Source organism: Melospiza georgiana, chromosome 13 (assembly GCF_028018845.1).
Source record: "Melospiza georgiana isolate bMelGeo1 chromosome 13, bMelGeo1.pri, whole genome shotgun sequence".
NCBI lineage: Eukaryota > Metazoa > Chordata > Aves > Passeriformes > Passerellidae > Melospiza > Melospiza georgiana.
Window position 1 is genome coordinate 16967353 of NC_080442.1, and position 20601 is coordinate 16987953.

General features: G+C 41.8%; 2 protein-coding genes across 2 annotated transcripts in view; both read right to left on the bottom strand.

Moving 5' to 3' along the window:
* Positions 1–437: 437 nt before the first annotated feature.
* LOC131089006 (protein FAM169B-like) overlaps positions 438–20601 on the bottom strand; it is a 39516-nt gene continuing 19352 nt past the window's right edge. The window contains exons 4-9 of the mRNA XM_058033501.1: positions 19082–19167; positions 17380–17554; positions 10575–10757; positions 8106–8234; positions 5419–5489; positions 438–760 (exon numbers count right to left, since the gene is read on the bottom strand). Of these exons, the coding sequence (XP_057889484.1) occupies positions 539–760; positions 5419–5489; positions 8106–8234; positions 10575–10757; positions 17380–17554; positions 19082–19167 (866 nt within the window). The 3' untranslated portion in view covers positions 438–538. The remainder of the gene's footprint in view (positions 761–5418; positions 5490–8105; positions 8235–10574; positions 10758–17379; positions 17555–19081; positions 19168–20601) is intronic.
* On the bottom strand, positions 2385–4454 carry LOC131089005 (crooked neck-like protein 1). Its single transcript, XM_058033500.1, has one exon. It carries the CDS (start codon positions 4452–4454, stop codon positions 2394–2396), a length of 2061 nt encoding a protein of 686 aa, XP_057889483.1. The 3' UTR covers positions 2385–2393.

Consider the following 20601-nt stretch of genomic DNA (forward strand, 5'->3'; position numbering starts at 1 on the left):
TAGCTTGTTCACTCTTCTTCTCTGCACCAAACTTTTTCTGCATGAATGGCCTTTGTGTGCCATCCTGTCCACCACAGGGTTTAAGGCAGATTTTTCTGCTAGAAAAGCTCAAATGAAAGCAATTCAAGATCAATTGTTCACTCTGAAAGGAAGGTTACAACTGTCATTCTGATACCAACGTGTGTTGTGGTACCTCCCTTCCATAATGCAGGATGTGGTTTCCATAGAAATATCTTCTTCCATCAGTACCTACAAGCCCTCCAATTATTCCCCTTTGGACACCTCATGCAATCCAATAAAATCTTTTCAGAGCAGGGAAATAACTAGGCTCAGCTACTACTTAATTACTTGGTGAGAAGAAAAAGAAAAGCACACTTAGTAAACAAAAGCTTTATTTAAAACAAAACATAAAATTAAGAACACATACTGCAAAAAAATATCATCATACCTGGAGAAATTTCTCCATTGTTACAAATTAAGAACAGTCAATTACAACTTTTAAGATCATACTGAATTTTGCTGGTTTCTGAATTTGCAATTATGGTGTCATTTTAAATTGTTTGGTGGCCTTTTCTCCATCTAAGTCACCAGGACCTTCTCTTTTCCTGAGTCCTTTACGTTGCTGAGCATCACCTGCACTTTGTTCCAAGTTCTCCTCTTCAGGGCCTTGTGAGTTGAGAGTCCCTGCTGCTGTTTTGTCATCTTCTTTCTCCATGGCATCTCCTGCCACTTGCCCAACTCCAGGAAAGCAGTCAACACCCTGAAATGAGAGCCAAGACAGAATGATCAGCAAATTATACACAAACAAAATAAACAGTGACTTGATCCTGACATCAAACATTTTCTGTTGGCCATGGCTGCCATAAATGTGCAAGGCACGAAACTCAGCTGCATTTTTTGTGTAGATCAGCTTTATTCCTGCTGCTCTGCCTGCCTTCCCAAAGTGTCAGCATAAGGAAAACTGGGAGCACAGGGAGCCTTGATCTGGCTGGGTGGGCTCTGGAGCCATGGCCACAGCACACAACAAGAGCGTGCACCACAGGGGCTGGAGCCATCACAGCTCCCCTGGGACACCCAGGGCTGAGGGAAACAAAGTGATTTAATTGCGTGGCAACCAAAATGTGCTGGGGAAACAAGCCCTGCAGCTCTCTGCTTTGCTTCCACTCATCTCGCCGTTTTCTTTATTACTTCAAAAAGCTTCATTCCTGTGATTTGTTTTCTCAGATACATGGCTTAGGCTTCATCTAAACCTCACTGCCTGTTTTAGGCCTAGGTGCTAAAAGTACCTAAACATGGCCAGATCTGCAGCTCAGCAGTGAGATAAAATAATTAGGACAATAAAGAGTTAGGCCTATTCATTCTGAAGCCACACTCAAGCTCCTGCACAGAAAAGATCACAAGTGGAGTTCAGAAAGTTATTCCATGTGCAAACATAGAATTCACAGACTCACTAGGTTGGAAGAGACCTTCAAGATCATCAAGTCCAACCCAGCCCCAACACCTCAACTAAACCATGGCACTGAGTGCCACATCCAGTCTTTTTATAACACAATCCAGGGATGGTGACTCCACCACCTCCCCAGGCAGGCCATTCCAGAACTTTATCACTCTTTCTGTGAAAAACTTTTTCCTAATATCCAACCTGTATTTCCCTTGATGCAGCTCAAGCCTGTGTCCTCTGGTTCTTTCAGTTGATGCTTAGATCAAGAGACCAACCCCACCTGACTACAACCACCTTTCAGGAAGTTGTAGAGAGTGATAAGGTCACCCCTGAGTCTCCTTTTCTCCAGGCTGAACACCCCCAGCTCCCTCAGGGGTTCCTCACAGGGTTTGTGTTCCCAGCCTCTCTCCAGCCTTGTTGCCCCCTCTGGACGTGGTTGAGTGCCTCAACGTCCTTCCCAAACTGAGGGGCCCAGAACTGGACACAGCACTCAAGGTGTGCCCTCACCAGTGCCAAGCACAGGGGCAGAATGACCTCCCTGCTCCTGCTGGCCACACCATTCCTGGTACAGGCCAGGAGCCATTGGCCTTCTTGGCCACCAGGGCACTCTGCTGGCTCGTATTCAGTCAGCTGTTGACCAGTACCCCCAGGTCCCTTTCTGCCTGGGCACTGCCCATCCACACCATCCCCAGCCTATAGCACTGCAGGGTTATTGGGGCCAAAATGCAGGACTCAAGCCCTGGCACAGCTTGGCCACTGTCGTTCTGATTTATTTTTTTGGGGGGGTTTGGTTTTTAGTAAAACAAAACAAACAAAAAAAAGTAAACGAAAAAAGCAACAAACAAACAAAAAAGCAACCAACCAAACAAAAAAACCTCTCCAAATACATTTATTTATAACCAATGAAAATACTATACAATGGCCCAGGAAAGGGGTGGGAAAAGGCAAGGTACTAAGTCTGGGTTTCATCAACGTCCTTGTCAGGATCCATGGTTGCCACTTCGCTCTCCAGCTGCTGCTTCTTCCAGAGCTTTGCCATAGCCAGGAGTTTGAGGCTGGGCTGACTGGAAGCGTCATCTGGGAAAATATAATCATAGTGCTCCTCCCATCCAGCATCAGACCCATCTTCAGCCTGCAGCTTTCTCCTCTTCTTTATTCTCTCAGGCATCAGTTTGTCTATCCTGTCCTTAGTGGCAGGGGTGCCATGCTCCTCCTCAAAGCTCCTCCAGGACTCGAGCAGCACGACCCTCTCCTCCTTGTCCTTGCAGCTGCGCGTGGCCTCGTTGGCCTCCTCATAGATGCGCCGGCAGCGCTGCAGCCGCTCCTCCTGCCCCACCAACAGCTCAAACTGGGCCAGGCTGATCCACACCTTGCTCTGCTGTGTGCGCTGCAGCAGCCGCCGGTAAAGCCTCCTGGTCCTCTCATACTCCTCTTGCTCCATCTCAAAGTCAATGTAGGATTTCCAAAGCACCTCCGGCATGTCCAGCCGGGGTTGGCCAATAGCCAGCTCGTAGATGGCCCGGGCACGGTCAGTGTCCCCAAGGATGGTTTCTAGCTCAGCAAACTTAATCCAGGACGTGCAGTTTTCTGGTGCAAACGCCAGGAATTTTTCATACAACTTTCGGCAACGGTCAAATTCACGCAGCTGTAACTCCAGCTCAATGTAACCTTTAAACAGTTTGTTTTTTGGACATTTACCTATGGATGTCCCCAAAGCCCTTCTGGCAAGCAGGAGGTTTTTCTGGCGAATTTCAAACTGTGCATACAGCAGCCACATCTTGGCAAGTGTAAACTTCTCGTGGGGCAGGAGCTGAAGGCATGCCTGGTACACCTGTCTGGTTCTCTCTGCATCCTTTGCCTCCAGCTCCTCATAGAGCGCATAGTTTATCCAGAGGTAGATGTACCTCTTCCAGTGGCGTTTCTCCTGGATGGGGGGCACGTTGGCAATGGCTCTCTCGTACACCTCCCGCACGGTCTCGGCGTCCATGTCGCTCTCCACCAGCCACAGGTAGTCGAACCACGCGTCGTAGTTGTGGGGGTTTGCCTTCACCTCCTCCTCATACTGGAATCTCCTCTTGCTGACAATGACATCCTCAATTCCCCTCCTGTCTCCAAATTTCTTCTCAAAGATGGTGTAATTCTTGAGGAGATCCTGGGCATCCTGCTTTGGAATTCTATCCAAGGCATACTTGTAGATAACCCTCACTCTTCCAAATTCTTTCTGGTTCTCCTCAAACCTGGCAAATGCCACATACAAATGCTCATCCATGTGCTCCTCCCCAAAGAACTCCACCGCCCTCTCATACACTTTCCTGGCATGGGCTAAGTAGCTGTGCTTCTCCTCAAAGCGGGCATACTTGATCCAGTTCTTCACACTGGGGTGAACAAGGACAAATCTCTCATAAATGCTTCGTGCTCTGTCCACCTCTTTGTATCTGAGCTCAAAGTTGATGTAGGAATGCCAGGCTTGCTCCTCTGACTGCCACTCCATCCACCGTTCAAACACCTGGCGTGACCCAGCAATGTTCCCCAGCATCTCCTCCATGTACGTGTACTTGCACCAAAACTGGTCCACTCTGGGCAGGGTGGTGATGGCCCGGTCCCAGATGTTCCTGGCATGGTTGACCTGGCGGTTCTTCATCTCCATCTCAGCATATTTCAGCCAGAGGGTGACACTCCTGTAGTCCACATCCAGGGCATGCTCGTAAATGGAACGGGCTCTCTGGATTTCCTTCAGGCTTTCCTCCCATTGTGCATACTTTATCCAGTTACTGATAACAGTCCTGTTCTTTCTTATGTTATCTTCAAAAGCCTTCCTCTTCCAGAGTTTATAATCATTTAGCTCTTCAACATCTGTGATCATCTGCTGCGGAGGTGGTGGGAGAAGCTCAAGTTCCCTCTCCTTTGCCTCTCTCAGAAGCTGCTCTGCTGTGATCTGAACTTCAGCAGGTGCCTTGTTTTTCACCTTTGCCACTTTGGGGATGTGCTGCTTCCCAGGCTCCATAGAGGCCATCTTGCTGCCCTGGCCCATAGCTCTCCTCTTCTCCCAAGATTATTTGCAGCAATTAATTTTAAGTTCTTAACTAGATCCTATAACCTTAACTGCAGCAGTTCTTTAAAGTTTGGAAATAATTTGCTCACAAAAAAAAATATTACTGCTCAAGCAGACAAAGGCAGAATACAACCTGACACCCTGTGGGTCAGGGTGCTGGCAGCAGTCCAAATAAATGGTGGTTGCAGCTCTCCAGGAGTGACAGGTGTGGTTCTGTGGTAGCACTGATCCTGTAGAAGGGTGGAGTTTCCCTCTGAAGATCCAGTGGTGGCGTAGAAGTGTCCAGTCTTCCTCTGGGAATCCAGTGGAAAAAGGCTGCCTGTGGTACTCCAGGGCTCAGATTATATCCAGGTGGGAATGCTTGGCTCCTCCCCCTGGGCAGAGCATCTCCCAATGGGATGCTGTAATCTTATCAGTCATGCGGGGAGGCTAAATGGGCCATTAACAGAAGATATCTCCTGGAGGGAGGATGGGTCATGGAAGAGATAAAGAAAAACTGCCCCACCTGGTTTTAACAGATGTTGATAGAATACACCTGGTTACATCTTGCAGTGCAACCTAAGACAGTTAAATACTACTTTTCTACGTTGTAAGATATATAGTTGTTTTCTTTTAAGAGATAAAACAACTCCAATGTGTGTTGGAGCTGTGATGAAACAATGACAAACACCTGTTTGTGAATAAAGAAGATACAGTGTGTTCATCCTTGATTTTGTGAAAGATTGTATTGCTTGTTACAATCTCTGCTGTTTTATCTTCCATAGATAAGACAGAAGAGTCAGTGATGATTTTACATTATTGCTGTTGTTGATTGTAAGGTGTTTTCCTTTGTTTCATTTTACTGTCACAGGTACATTACTGTTTAGAAAGGGAGAAAGGCACCAAGGGAAAACAAGGTCACAAGATGGCATATTAGTTACTGTACCTTATTCATCTGGTCTAATTGTCTGGGTTTAGTAGTTGGAATCTTCTCCATACAAGAGCCCACTTCAGCTTCTGGAGAAGTTGGGAGAATATTTTGCCACAGAAAGAGATTAAAAAGGAAAAATATTATCATATTTGCACAGCTATTTCCATTTAAAAAACCACCAGGAAAAGCCACCTCTCACCAACAATCCCTCTTGCCTTGTTTTTGTTAATTAACCAAATCAGATGGCCCCATGACACTACCACAAAAACCTAAGGTGAACAACTATACTAGAAACAAACTGTCTGTGGATCTAGAAAGTGCTGCTAAATAGATAATCTGTTCTCCTCCTACACCTAGAAAACCCATATCCCTTTCTCCAGAAAATACGGGTACTCTGACCAATTCTGATAAAGAATTATATGCAATCACTTGAAATTTATTTTAATTCTTCTCAGCCTGCTTGGTTCTGCATTAGCTCCACATTTACATGCTTTATGCATATTACTAAACTACTTCCAAACAGCTCTGTTCACTGCCTGGTAGATTTAGCAACCATGACCAAACCATGTGAAATGATTTCTGTTCCTCCAATCAGCCCCAGAAGAGAAATGTCATTATGTTCCTGTTGCTGAGACTATTTGATGAAACTAAATCTCCTACATTTTTCAAACAATAAGAATTAATTCAGAATGAATGACTGCAGCTGTGTGTGACAACACGCTAAAAAGCTTGATTTGTATAGATATATATGCAGACAGGAATGTGTGTGTGTGTGTGTATGTACATGCCTATGTATCTGTGCACATCCAAATTGAAGTATCAGACTCAACAGAGGGCTGCAGTTTATATGAACTGCCACTAGATGCAGCCACACCACCTTGCAAAATTGAATATTCTGACCTCAAGATTACAGAAACCTGTTTTGGAATATGCATGACTGCAGAATTCCTACAAGAACATAAATGGTATTCAATCCTGAGTACTGGTGTGGGGAAAAAAAATCCATAATATGAGCAAAATATTCAATTTCTCTTCTCAGTAATTTTGTTCCAAAACACAGCATTGCACAGCATTGCAAATGTCAACAGGAATCTAAGAAATCAGAGCAGAATAAGACTTGTCTCTTTTCACAGTTGTTGCCATAGATCCTGATTGGAGCTGACAATATTGAATTACATTGTGTTTTGCTTTCTGCATAACAGAGAAAGTAGGAATGAAGACCTTATTCCCAAGAGACATCCCTAAAGATAGAATCATAGCATCATAGAATAGTTTGGATTGGAAGAGACTTTTAAAGGTCATCTAATCCAATCCAGCAACAAGCAGGGACATCTTCTACAAGACCACGTTGCTCCAAGCCCCATCCAACCTGACCTTGGACACTTCCAGTGATGGGGCTGTCACAGCTTCTCTGGGCACCTTGTACCAGGGCCTCAACACTCTCATAGCAAAAATTTATTTCCTTATTTCTACCCTAAATCTATCCTCTTCTAGTTTAAAATCATTATCCCATGTCTTGTTGCAACAGGTCCAGCTAAAATCTTTATCCCCACCTTTCTTACTGTCCCTCTTAAGGTAGTGGAAAGCTGCAGTTCCCCAGCCTCATGTGTATTTTTTACTGACAGCAATTCTGGTGGAATGATATTTCCCCATTCTTTGGGTCATTCATCTATTTGTTTTTCTAGAAGATGGCAAAAAGAAGAAAGAAAAAAGAAAGCATCTTCTCCCCCAGGATCTGCTGAGTTTTGATCTGATCGTAGTTGTGTTCAGTTGCCATTAATAAACTTCACTTAGCAAGATTAAAGGTTTAGCTGGTTTAAAGCACAAGGAACACAGATATAATGGCTTCAGAGGAACCCAGCCTAGGGCTAAAGTCTGACTGAACTCTCCTGTGGGTGCTGCAGACAAGATGAAACGTGGTGTCTCAACAGAAGGTTCCCGAGCCAAAACAGAGCAGGATGGATGTGGGAAGGCATGGGAGAAATTTGCTGCACTTCCAGAAAGAGACAATGTGTGCCCTTTTTTTGGAACCCAGTGCTTATCACAGCTTGTGGGCATGCAGCAGAGGGGCCTGCCTGGGTCCTCCAGCCACCTGAACAGATTACATCAAGATTCCCATATGAACCATGAAAAGGTTTCCCCATTCTGTTGCTATCTTTTGTGAAGCAGGCAGAAAATGCTCCCAAGCAAAAAGGATTTACCCTGTAGGAGAGTACTTGGAATCTTCCAAAACCCATAATGAAAACCTTTGTGTTTCCATCCAAGAATGGTATTGGCAGCAACTGAAGGTAATTAAACACACTGCCCACTGGCCATACAAATTTTTTCTTTATAACAATTTCAGAGAAACAAACCCCTGTCTATAACCCAGACAATGTGTTGTGCAACAGGGGTTTTTTGGGCTAACTTCTACCCTGCTCTAAGCACACTGCAACAGGAGTTCCAGCCTTTTTATGCCAAGGCTGTGCTTTGTTCAGGATCTCTCAGATGCTCTGCGGTTCCATTTCATTACCTCATAATTTCTAAGAATTGTCCTGTTTACTGTGAAAAGATGAGGAAACTGGCCTGCACACTCAGTAGTGCCTCCATGTGCAAACAACAGAGACATCACCTCTCCATGATCACTACCTAACCCTTGGTTACATTTCTTATCTTTATAGAACTATAACACAGACAAGTTCACACTGCTTGTTTTAACTCACTTCCTGAAGGGGATGACTCCATCTGAATTTTTAACCAGATATTCAGTCGCTGGCTCCAATCTCCTGGTGCTTCCACTTCCCACAGTCGCTTCTGCTCCTCAGGATGAGCCTGCAGGAATTTCTGGCATACTGAAAGAAGAAACCAAGGGGTAAAAGTATGAATGAGTGAAAAGTATATTGGAAGAGGGAGCATGTTCTATCTCAGAAATTCTCTCAGACCTACTTTCATTAGTTCTTTTAGAAATCTTTCTTCTCCCTTCTCGTCTTCCTCCTCTTTGTTTTAGCTGGGACTTTTAGGAAAAGTCTATATGAAATGGCATAAATACTCATGAGTGCATCCTACCATCTGCTTCAATCTAGATTATTTCCTTGTGAGTGCAGAAATAAGACTTGAAATGATTTGCTGAGCACCTTCTACTGACACTGCAGCACAGAACAATGCCCAGACAATCAGTGGGTTTCACAGCAGTGTGGGGTTTTTTACCCTCACTACTCTGAAAGGAGAGGGACTCCTCTATCTTCCAGCTTTGGCCATTCAGAATGCTACTTCAATTTCTGTTTATATAGAAAAGCTCTGCTTCAGTTTGGTTTTGGGCCAAAGTCACCCTCCTTTTCACTACTGCTACCCTAGGCCCCATTGTTATCTTCATTTATTTCTTTGGATGTGGAAAAGAAGAAATGGGAAGAACCAAGGGAAAAATTACAGGATACATGTGCCAGGTGTACAATCACCTTTAAAAACCATATTGCCACAGATTCCTACGACTGTCAGTACACACTGACCATCCAAAAATTTAGGTCTGCTTATGTTGTCAAACTGAAGTATGTTCTATTTAATGGTATCCTTAGGATGTGTGCAGTGTCAAGAGGAGCCCCACGCTGTAGAACAAACAGTTCAAAACATTTACAGGGCATTTTTCAACTTCCCTGAACCACTATCTTATCAGTTGCATCAACTGCTCTAAGATAGGGATCTGTAAACAACGAAATTGCTGTCATTCTCTGTCCATTGTAGTTCATCATACTACAGAATGGGTCATTTATCTTCAACATTCAGTTGAGTTTAACAATGGGATGTCGAAACAAAAACCCTAATTCTGGTATGTAAACATTTGCCTTACACTAATGACCAGATCACAGACATTAATTTTATCCAAGGATATACAGACCAAATTATTCATTCCAATAAAAGCTACTAAAACTAACATATATACTAGAATCCAGGTATCTGCCACACAGCTTTTTCCTTCCTTCTACGCCTCTACAGCAGCTTAAATATCATGTCCATGTTAAATAAACTGTCCACAGCTTCAGAGATTTCAGTACAGAGATTTAAAGGTTGCATTCATTTGTCAAAGCATGAAAATGTGGTTCCAATGAAATTAAAAACAGACAGTGACTTCAATACGCTCAAAATTTAACTAAGAGTATTGGTATTTTTATAAAAGTAAACCTAATTAAAACATGATGCAAGTCAAATTTATTCACTACTAGCTCTAAACTTAATTGAGACAAAAGCAGAGTCTTCCAACATATTGCTAGTGTTAACACATAAGAAATGCAGCTTTCTCCTCCATGCTTTCTAAAGCCCTGAGGTCTGCCAAAGGAAAAATGGATATTATTGGGAAAAGAGAAGTAATGCTGTCAATACTATTCCCTCCTGAAATCAGAAGTAGCAGTACCTGCTCGGGTGCTTTTGAATACATTCAAGGGCACATAATAACCAAGAGAGAGAGCAAATGGGGCCAAAACTTTGTTGACACTTACTAGAAAATAACTGGAAAGCTGTAAGTCAATCAAAACATCTCCCCAAAAATGATGAAGACTGCACCACACAGAGAGCAACCTCAGAAAAAAGTACTTTTCTAAAGAAGACACTTTTATAAATAACATGAGCACGGATTTTTTTCAGAATTTTACTACCAAAATTAGAGTTTTGACCTGAAGACAGAGAAGATATATGACTACTTTGTGATCTTTTAAAAGTGACAAATGTTCAAAGACAGTTGATACAAAACAAGTACTGATGTAACTGTATGACTGAGTAGAGCCTGGGTATTTGGATTATTAAATGTAATTTCTTAAACATGCAAGATCTACCAGAGCATTATGTGCACAGTGTGGGCTTGTCAAGAACTTATGAGTCTTTTCCCTGTGGTGTCAAATAAAATATGTAAGTCCCTGTCCAGGGCAATGACATAGTTCTGAGAGAGAGCAGTTCTAGGAACACAAACTGTCAAACAGGCACCATGAGTTTTGTGCTTCTTGTTGTCTTACATAAATATTGGCCTACCTTTCCACAGGAAATTCCAGATGGCTCCAGAAAAGAACCATTTGCAGGCAAACAACAGTTCAGTTCAGACAAGGGCACTGAACTCTTACACAGTGAGGACAATCTTCCCAAGACCATATTGAAAATTATACATTATACATGACCCTTACCTAACGTGTCCACATCAAAGGATTTACCTTGATACATGGCAGCAGAAATAGGGCAGCTGATCCCCAAGGCATCCTCAGCCAGGAAAGACTGACAGAAATCATGCAACATTTTCATCCCTAGGCCACCTCTTCTGTACTTTCTCTGGACAAATATAGTATCCAAAACTGGCAGCAGGTAACACTGACTGGTTGTACCACCACACAGGCTCCCTGAAAACAGACAGGGAAAAACACATCCATTTACAAACAAAATTGGTGTTGCTGCACTAACTGCTGTGTGATTTCAGCCACATACACCGCCCTGGTACCTTTCCACAGGCTGTGAGGATGATCCCAGCTGAAGTGTATTTGCACAGACAGTAAAACACTTTCCAGGAGGATGATTTTTCCATGAAATGGAGAGGACCTGCCTAATGTGGCTGACAGGTCTCACCAGAGTCTTTTCCAGAGTCTGATTCTTCATCATACTATCTTGGTACACAGGCAATGTATATAGGAAAGCTCACTGCAAAGATTTAAGATTTATATCTCTTTGGTCTAAAACCAAACAGATATAAATATTCTGAATGTAATGTCAGTATACTCCCTTAAAAAAACAACTGAGTTGTGCATTTTAAAAAAGCACTGTTAGGGCTCCTTTGTAAGTCACTCCATTTCTACTGAGTGATAATTTATCACACATGTAGGTGCTTCTATTCCATCACTTGAACTGCCACTATCAGTGTTAAACCAGGGGTTTCACTCAAGGACAGTCCTTGCTAACAAGCACATTAAGTCAGTTAACTGAAATCATGGGGTCATGACATAATGCTCTACATGTGGACAAAATACAGACTCAAGCATAAGCCTCCAAACTATTAAAACTAGTTCTCAGTGAAAATTGTCCAAAATAACCCCAAAACACAGAATGAAGGGATTTATTTTGCAATCACAAATCACAAACTCAAACTGGAGTCAAGAGAGAATTGATTAAGAACAGACATTCAGCATCCAAAATTTTGATGTTCACCCTAATCAACCTAGGGTCCTATTGCTGCATGCAGAATACCCTAAAAATAGAACTTCAAATGCCCAAACTTCAAACTACTTTACAGCATGAACACTCTGTTCTGAAATTAATAACCAACATCGGTTCCCCAACCACCTACATATAGGAGAGGGTCTCCATAGAAAAACCTCATGGATTTATTTTAATTTCTAGAAAATATTTATTAAGATTTTATGCTGCTTTTGAGCACATGGCAGGTTAAATAAAAATGGGTATCCAGACCTTTATAACAGAAAATGGTTAGATTTTCATACTTTGTTGCTTAAGTCTCATCAAGACTTCTCAGTTTATCTTTCTTACTACTTCCTAGTGGACCTGACTCAGTCAAGTTTTCAGTGTTTTGAGATGTGAAGCTTTCATCACTTCACTAAGACCTATTTCACAGTTTTATCAATGTTCTCTTGATTTCACAGTTTTATCAATGTTCTCTATTGTTCCTAAATTCCAATAAAAGACTTCTACTTAACAGATCCTTTGATTTATTTTTTTTTTCACATTCCCACAACTGTCTTAAACTGGGGTCTATTTCTGCTCCTCCAGTTGGTGCCCAGCACCTTTCACTGACACTGGACAGGCCTGACTTTTACTACTCTCTTTTCTAGGATGCCAATCCAGCACAGCATACATGACTATTTTTAATTCTAGACCGTGCTTTGTCAAGCTCACCATTTAGCAAGAATCCACGTCTCACAGACTGAGCCATACAACAAAAGTGTGTAGCTACATAACCACCCATTCACATCTTGATTAAGCTTGGTTCACTCCTGCTTAACCAAAGTGCATGCTTAACTTCAAACACATGTTCCAGCACATTGTTGGAAGAGGGTGGGTTGTGGTGGTGTTTATAACCTTTCAATATTTGTAACACATGATGGGTAGTTACTCTTTTTGTCATGAGCCAAAAAATTGAGTATACCCCCGGTCCCATTGTTAGCTGCCAACCCAACAGAGATGTCAAATTCCAGCAGAATTGCACCATACGTTCTAAGGGATAAAATTTTTCTCATGAGGTCTTTAAGAATCCCTGCATGTTGCAAGTGTTCTTTTAAGTATATTATTATCTCATATAGTCTGTCTCCTATAAATCCTGAGGAGAGTGCTGTGCAGCAATCCCAGGAGCTGAGTGATTTATGTCTGAGCTCCTAATTTTGTGTTGAGAAGATGACAAAAACTTGTCATGTCTAAAGGCACTGTAAATAAAGAAACCATGAAGCCATTCTTCACCTTGTCCCTGGGAAACACATTAGGAGAGTCACAGCCCACAGGCATTTGAAATAAAATAAACAAACAAACCAACCTTTGGAACAAAGGCCACTTTGTCCCTGTTTCCCATCAAAGAGCACAAGGTTACTGTTAGCTAATGGTGGCCCGGAGGTGGCCACTGGGCTCTCACACATTTGGTTGGAACACACAGACAAAGTTTTGAGGTGAGGGAGGAGACAGGGAAAATAAGGGCATTGGTGATGGAGAGGGAAACATTCATGCAGCCTGCCCTCTGAAAGCCTTTGATCTGCTTGGTTAGGTCACGAGTGCCAAATGACCAACTTAGGAGCCAGCAAAATGGCAAACAGATATTACAAGGGCAGGAAAGCAGACAGCCATTAGCATTCCCAAAGAGCCACAAACCAGAAAAAAAACAACAATCCAGTCCCCACATCCAACAGACCCAAATAAAACAAGGTTGTGCACACTGACTGTTTCCCTGCTGAACAACTTGGCTTGGCACACACATGTTTGGACAGGCCTGAGCACTTGTGTAAAGGGTGGGGAATATTTCTGCAGAGCAGAACCCAAGGTCAACCCATTGTGTGAGTTTGTATGTGAGAAGGCGAACAAAGGTTCTGGCTTCAATAAAATTAAATGAATTCATGTCTGGACTGGTATGTAGTCATTTCATTTTCATTACAGCCAGAACCTTCAATCCGCCTCAGAAATGCACATTAAAAATATTATTTCTAGCAAACAGAAGGAGACAAAAGCAATTATTCAACAAGATTCAGCTAACTGTCTGTCAGGTTAAATTCGACACCGATTTTTTTTTTTTTCTAAAAGAAATTGATGTAATTGATGAAAAAATCAAATCCTGTTATGTTTTTCAGGATCTCTTTCTACAGGATAGTACCTGGGCCACCAATATCAAAAGACGTTTCCAAAGGCTTGTATGAAGAAAGGTATGAAATGAATTTGAGCTCAGGAAGCCACTTCCAAGGACCATCTCTAAGGCTCTAGTGTAGGAAAAAAGCAGAGATAGAGACAGGGATGCTTTTTTGCCTAATCCACATCTGCTTAAGAGTTTTTGCAGTCAGGTGTTCCCAAACTGTGACTTGTGGAGCATTTCTAAAGAATGAATGAGAAGCCAACAACGCACCTACTCCTGATACACCTGTATGTTTTACAGCCTTCTCAGAGGACTCCGTTTGGTTAAGGCTGGTTTGAGTCACATCACTCCAGATTTTGCTACTAAGATTTGTCAGGAGGGAAGGGACAAGCTTTGACAATCTGACTCTTTTGTTTTTCATACCGCAGACAGCTTGGTCTGCAGCTGGGCAGCTCATGTGTGTTACAGAGACAGTAATACATAACAGTAGGGGGGAAAAAAAGGTCTATAAAAAAGGGATTTTGTTCTGGTTTGTTCTTAAAAGCACTAAGACACTCCTGGCTCACTGCATCCTCCAACTTTCTTGTTGATTTATTTGCATCATGAATCTTCTACATTCTCCTGGCATTTATGTGAAGGTGGTAAAGTCCATTTTCAGTAATTATTAGTCCTCAGTAAATAAGAAAGGAAAAACTTTCAGGGAATTACATGGTCTCACTGCACAAGAAACAAGTGTCAGTAACCGTGGTAATTAATCCTACATCACCACACAGAACACATTCTTTCTGAGGTTTTCACACAGAGCATGAAATAAATACTTTAAACAGCATAAAACAGATCCCAAACCCAAGTATCAATATGAAGGCTTTCTGCAAAATATTTCATTTTCAGGTTGCTGCCTGTAGAGGAAGGTACAGGAAGAGGGAACTGTGTTTCCTATTGTACCTTTAAGTAGCTCCATTTAGTGAGGTCTAACTGCTCTGCTGTCTGATATGGAAGCCGCTGACATAGATAAAATTGGAGACATTTATCTTGGCACGTGACAAAGTGTCTTATCAGCCTCATTAGTGGCTTAGTACATCTCATCAATCTTTAGTATACCCAGTGGTAAATGCTGCATGCCTGTCATTGGACAGGAATAGGCACATTCCAGAGAGGCCAAGTTGATGATCTGTGCAGTCATGAATAAATTTTGCTTTAATAAAGGTGTCTAATGCTCACAAAAAGTGATAGCCTTGAAGAATGAGACTTCTGTTTATCTATACAACAGGTGCAGGGTGGCCAGTGCCAGAAGTGGTCAAAATTGTCTCAAAACCTTGACTTGCAGTAGTTACTGCATCTCTGAGCAAGGAGGGTGCTCGAGACCATCTGTGCCTCTTTAGCTGGACTATTAAAAGAGATCCAGCTAAGGGTGGTCATAAGATGGATGGAAGCATGGAACTGAACCAAAATTACCGAGTTCACTTTGTACAGGCCACCTAGGAATTGGCAAATGGAAATGACATTACAGTATTGCCAAGATAGTTAATTGGAATCACTGAAGTCCATTGAAAATTTAGTTTGCATAACGACACATTAAATCTGCAGCAAAGATAGAACAGACTCACTGCTCCTTGGTCACCACTTCTGTGATTCACCCAGAAGACTTATGTTTGAAAGGGCCATGCTCCACAGACCTTTTCTGGCTTATTTGCCTCCACTGAAGCATGTTTTTTGTCATGCTGTAGATAATGAAAAATTCACCAATGAGAAATACAGTTGAATACAACATCAATATGAGAATCTCAATTATCCAGTGAAAAAATCATACTGGAAAGAATGGTCAGGTAATTGCAGGGCATGGAAATAAAGGGAATCAGAATCACATGGTGGGCACAAAGGAAAATAATTTTTTCCTAGGACCAGCACAATAAAAATTCCTGTAGTTAAAGCTGCCTCTACTAAATGTTCTGACCAGGACAGCAAAAGGAAAAAGAACTTATAATTTCTAAAAATTAATTATGAAAATATGCAAAACAACCTTGTGAAATACAGCTTCTGAGTGAAGATATTTATCTTAGTCTGTTTTGGGCCTAATAAATCCAGGGCTCTTCTAAAAAGGAGAATAGAATCAGCCACAGCATGGCTGGTATGAAATCAAAATCACAGAACTTCAGAAAGAGGAATTATTTTCTAAATGCATACATCAAATAGCAAAAAGCAGCAAAAACAATCAGCTTCAAGCTTCCCGAAAAGGCTTTGGCAAAAGACTGCAGCAATTTGTGACACAGGCCAAAAACTAACAAAAATAGCTGCCCAGAGAAAAAAAAACACTGGCAAGAAAAGGCAGATGCTGACAAAGCTGGACTTGAAGGATTTGTATTTTATGTGGACCTGGTTTAAAACCAAACTGTGACTCTCAACTTACTCAGAAACAGTTTCAACTTGGCTAATACTCCACCCATAACAGACTACTGTGCACATTCATTTCACTGGAGCATGAATCATTACAGCCCCTACAAGTGTTTCTTTCCAAAAGCTTTGCTCAGGAATATTTATGGACTTGAAGGAAAATGCACTTGTGTTTGGCATTACAAACCAGTTCATGAGCATAATCAGAGACACAGACAAGGCTCCTTGATCAGAGGCTGAGATCTGACTCCTCACTGACGGTGCGGCAGCACCAGCACGGCGCTGTACACGCTACACCTCTGTGCGCATCAGGATTTTTCCATCCCAAGGAGCAGAACATCTCTTGTTGCTGGCCTTTGGGACTGCAGCAGAGAGGCACCTTCAGAGTGCCCTCTGGAATCCAAAACAACCCATCTCTCAAGCTGGGTTTTTTTCTCCCATTTTGGATGGAGGGCTATCGAGTCCTGACTTGGGCAATATCTTACTTCCAAAGATCCCACCTTCTCTGTGTTTAAACTTCTGGTATCAAGGTGATTCCCATGAATCTTAAGCACAGGCTGGTAACCAGCTCCCACATGGGGGCACAGGCTCAACTGCAAAAGTCGAATTATTCCAATTAAGCCTCTTCCACTCCAGACTGGTTGACAGCAATTATTTGCATTAATACAGACTCTGTGTTTAATAAGACCTTTACTAAAGTTAATAAAGTATCCCTAAAGAATTAAAACACATTTTCTTTTCTATGCTACTTAATCAATTAATTATGAAATCAATTAATCATCATCCTTTAAACTGGGAGTACCACAACTGGATAAAGCATTCCAGGAGTAATCTAGTGCACACACTTTCCTCTACACAACCCAGCCATGGCTCCTCACGCATCCAAAGATCCTTCCTCTTCTTGCCACCACCAACTCCCAATATGTTTATCCACTGGGAACTGCACTCCTTTTTCAGGTATCATTCTTTCCAGGATGCAGTTCTCCATCCTGTGGATAGGCCCTACATTCTTTGTTCCTAGATGTACAACCTCCTACTTGGCTGCATTGAGCACCTTTTATTGGAGTAAGCCAGTACCTCAGATCAGAATGGGGCTTGGAACTATCATGTTTAAATGAAAATAACATGGATGGCGTCCAAATTCTGGGAAGGTTTGTTCCCCAGATTAATTCTGAGGGAGATTTCATATAAAAATGTAAATGAGAGCCAGGATTATTTATACTGAAAGATAAACAAAAGGATTACATTTCTAGCTATTAGGAACCAGTGGAAATGTGTCTCTAAAATGACCTTACCTTTCATCTTGACCGAGTAAAAGGCAGCAGCCTCGCCGTTCCTCCAGAGTATCTTGGCACGCTCCGTGGCAGAGTGAGGTAGAAAGAATGCATCATTAGCTGAACTCCCTTCCAGCATTCCAAAAATAATGCAGTTCAGAACAAAGAGGACAATCCTTTCTCCAAATGTCTGGACCTAAGAGAACAAACAAAAACAGACCAAAGAAAAATGAGGCAGAGAATAGTATTTTGCATCTCATAAAAGGTTTCAAAATCAAAAGAGGCTGGGAAGGAGGAGGTCAGGAAACACATACACTTAATTTGGGGAAAATACCTCCTGAGTTGGTTCAGCTACAACAACAAAAACAGTTTTTCCTAGTGTTTCACCCTCTATCCATAGTGGGCATAGAATAATTTAGTACCTATTTATAAAGCTTGACATATCTCTTGTTGTCACAGAGAGGAATTCTAAAGCAGCAGAAGTATCTTGATTGCAGTCACAGATTTGGAACCAGGATCAAGGCAATCAAAAGTGAAATGAAGACTGGATTCACACTGTGGGCCTGGTCACCTCTCCCCTATTACCTGTGTTGCCACAGCATCGAAGAATTTCATGGGCCAGCACCTTACTGAGTTAGACACTGTACAAAACAGAGAATGGTCTGTCCCAACCAGCTGTAATCTAGGTGCAACATGAACAATTATTCTGTGCTGAATTCTTAGGAGACAACTGACAGGACAGGGAGATGAAGGAATCTGAAGGAACAAGATTATATTGATCATCAAGGTAAAAACTGCTGCGAAGCTTCATATGAATGCTGAGAAAGAAATTAGTTTCCACATATAATGGCAATTTACCTTTCAGCAATGAGCTAGAGGGGGTAAGATTTCTATTTTCAGACATTATTTTCATTCTCTGTTGATACAGAGATGCTTGAAAGCCTGAAGGCCTGTGTCCCTGCTCCAGGTTCTATCTTGCAAGAATTGGTATCTCAAAATCCCTCCAGTTCAGTTACCCATAAAAAGCCTACTTAATTCTGCAAATAATTAAACACTATGTATGACAGGAAAAAATTATAAAGGAATGGAATCATTAAGGACCAAAAATACTGAGAGTTATGTAGGAAAAAAACCTGACTTAATAACCTCATGACAACACAGCTCATACGCAGCAGGCATCTGACTTTTTGGTTGCAAACAGACTCCAGCCTACCCAAATCTTTCCAATTATGAAAAAGTTGTTCTATCTTACCAAGATAATTTATTTTGAAAAAGACTTACGGACATATAAATGACTAAATAGAAACCATTTCATAAAATGAATACAATATAAACATTATCCAAGGGGAAAAAATCATAACTAGCTAGATAAGACATTGTTCCAAAGGGTAGTAACACCTCCCACCAGACAGTTAATGTGAGAAATTATTGCTAATGTAGTAATTCAATTTATGATTACTCCTTTAGGAGGCAGTGAAGGTAAACTAAAAACCAAAAGAAAACAAATCCCACAGATGAATCATAAGCTGCATGCACAGAATTGTTTAGAGAGGGCTAATGTGCTTGTCACTGTGTCCTGGAGACGTGAAGCACTTGGTGAGCCACAGAGCCCAGATCCCACAGGTTCAGAGCAGGAGCTGCTGGAGACCAAAGACAATTCCATATAATTGCTCTGGCTGGGAAGCTCCAGGGTAAAGGGAACTGTTCAAAATAGCATCCTCACCAAAATAAGCCCATCTCGAGCAGGATCAGCTGTCTTCACAACATCTTCCACAGGCCACCAGCGCTGGCTCAAATAAACCGCCAAAACTACAGAAACAAAAACAGGGGAGCACGTTACCCACAAATACAAAGCAGGTTCTCTATTTTTCCACAGGCAGCCTCAGACCTACTTCTCCCTCCAGCTGACTCCAGCCTGTTCTGCTGTGAGACAGAAGAACAACAACTGTATTTCAATTTCACCTCCACGTCCCTTGATATCCAATTTCCAGTACTGCACGAGGCATCAAGTGAAGGTAATTTTTCTCAGGAATTGATGTGACTTTGGTGTGACAGCCTGTGTTCCATGTGAATAAAGCACTTCCTGCTTAATACTAAGTTCAGTAGCAGAGTAGGTTTGAGTGGCATTTGGGACAGTGGAGCTACCTGGATAAAGGTTACAGTTTTCAAGTTTCTTTCAAACTTTCCCCTACCTACACATATATATTTGCATATATTTGAGTGCACATATTTGCACTCATGCAAGTCAAACATGAAAATTCTCGTATCTGCTTATCAAACAGCTTTTCAGCTCTCTCTGTGATTGAATTTCTATCTATGGGTAGCTTTAGAGTACAGACTCCTAAATCTCTGCATGGACAGATATTTTCTGAGGTTCAAATGCACACTGAGAGGTTCCTATCAACAAAAGACAGACATAGACATGCATAATAAGATACACTTTTGCTTCAGGGCAAAGTGTATCAGCAACCCACGTAAGTCAAGTCCTCATGTAGGTGTGATGTAAAACTTGCACCCCACTTCTTCCCATCCTTCCTCAATTTTTCACATTTGCAGGAACAAGTATTTAAACCCTACTCCTACATGTTCATCTACAGAATTCATTGCCTGCCAATAGATTTACAAGGAAAAGACTTGAAGCAGCAACAATGACACTGAAATTACTTCCAAGCCTTGTTCAGAAAGAAAAGTTTTGACATGGGGTCATTTCAAAGGATAGAGAATAAATTTCAAGGATTTAGATGAGGTTTTGGAATAAACACAAAAATCTGATCCTTTATGACCACAAACACATCAAACAGCAAATATTTCAGCCAAAAGAATTCTTAGTATCCATGTACTGGTGACATTCACCTAAAGTACATGGCCATGATTTCAGGATTGCTCAAGAACACCAAATAGGGCACCTACCATGTCCATTTTTATATAGAAAGATAGAATATAATAGAGGAAGAATGTTGCAAAGAACAGCACAGAGTTCACATGTTTGAGTCCTAAAACAGTGCTCCAACAACTGGCTCTAACCTACCCAGCTAGGGACAAATATAACAAAGTTCAAAACCATCTGTGAGTTAGAAACAAATTCACACACAAGGAAATGAAATGACTTTAAGGACAGGATTCATCATTTACCTGTTTTAGCCTCAGGTTATATGATTGTCACTGATGCACACAGGTTAATTTCCCTTTTTGCTTCAGCCTCTATCACTTCTGCTGGTTTAAGGCTGGAGATTCAGCTTAGCT

Coding starts and splice junctions, on each gene's coding strand:
- LOC131089005 (XM_058033500.1), bottom strand. CDS start 4,454: ATGGCCTCTATGGAGCCTGGGAAGCAGCACATCCCCAAAGTGGCAAAG.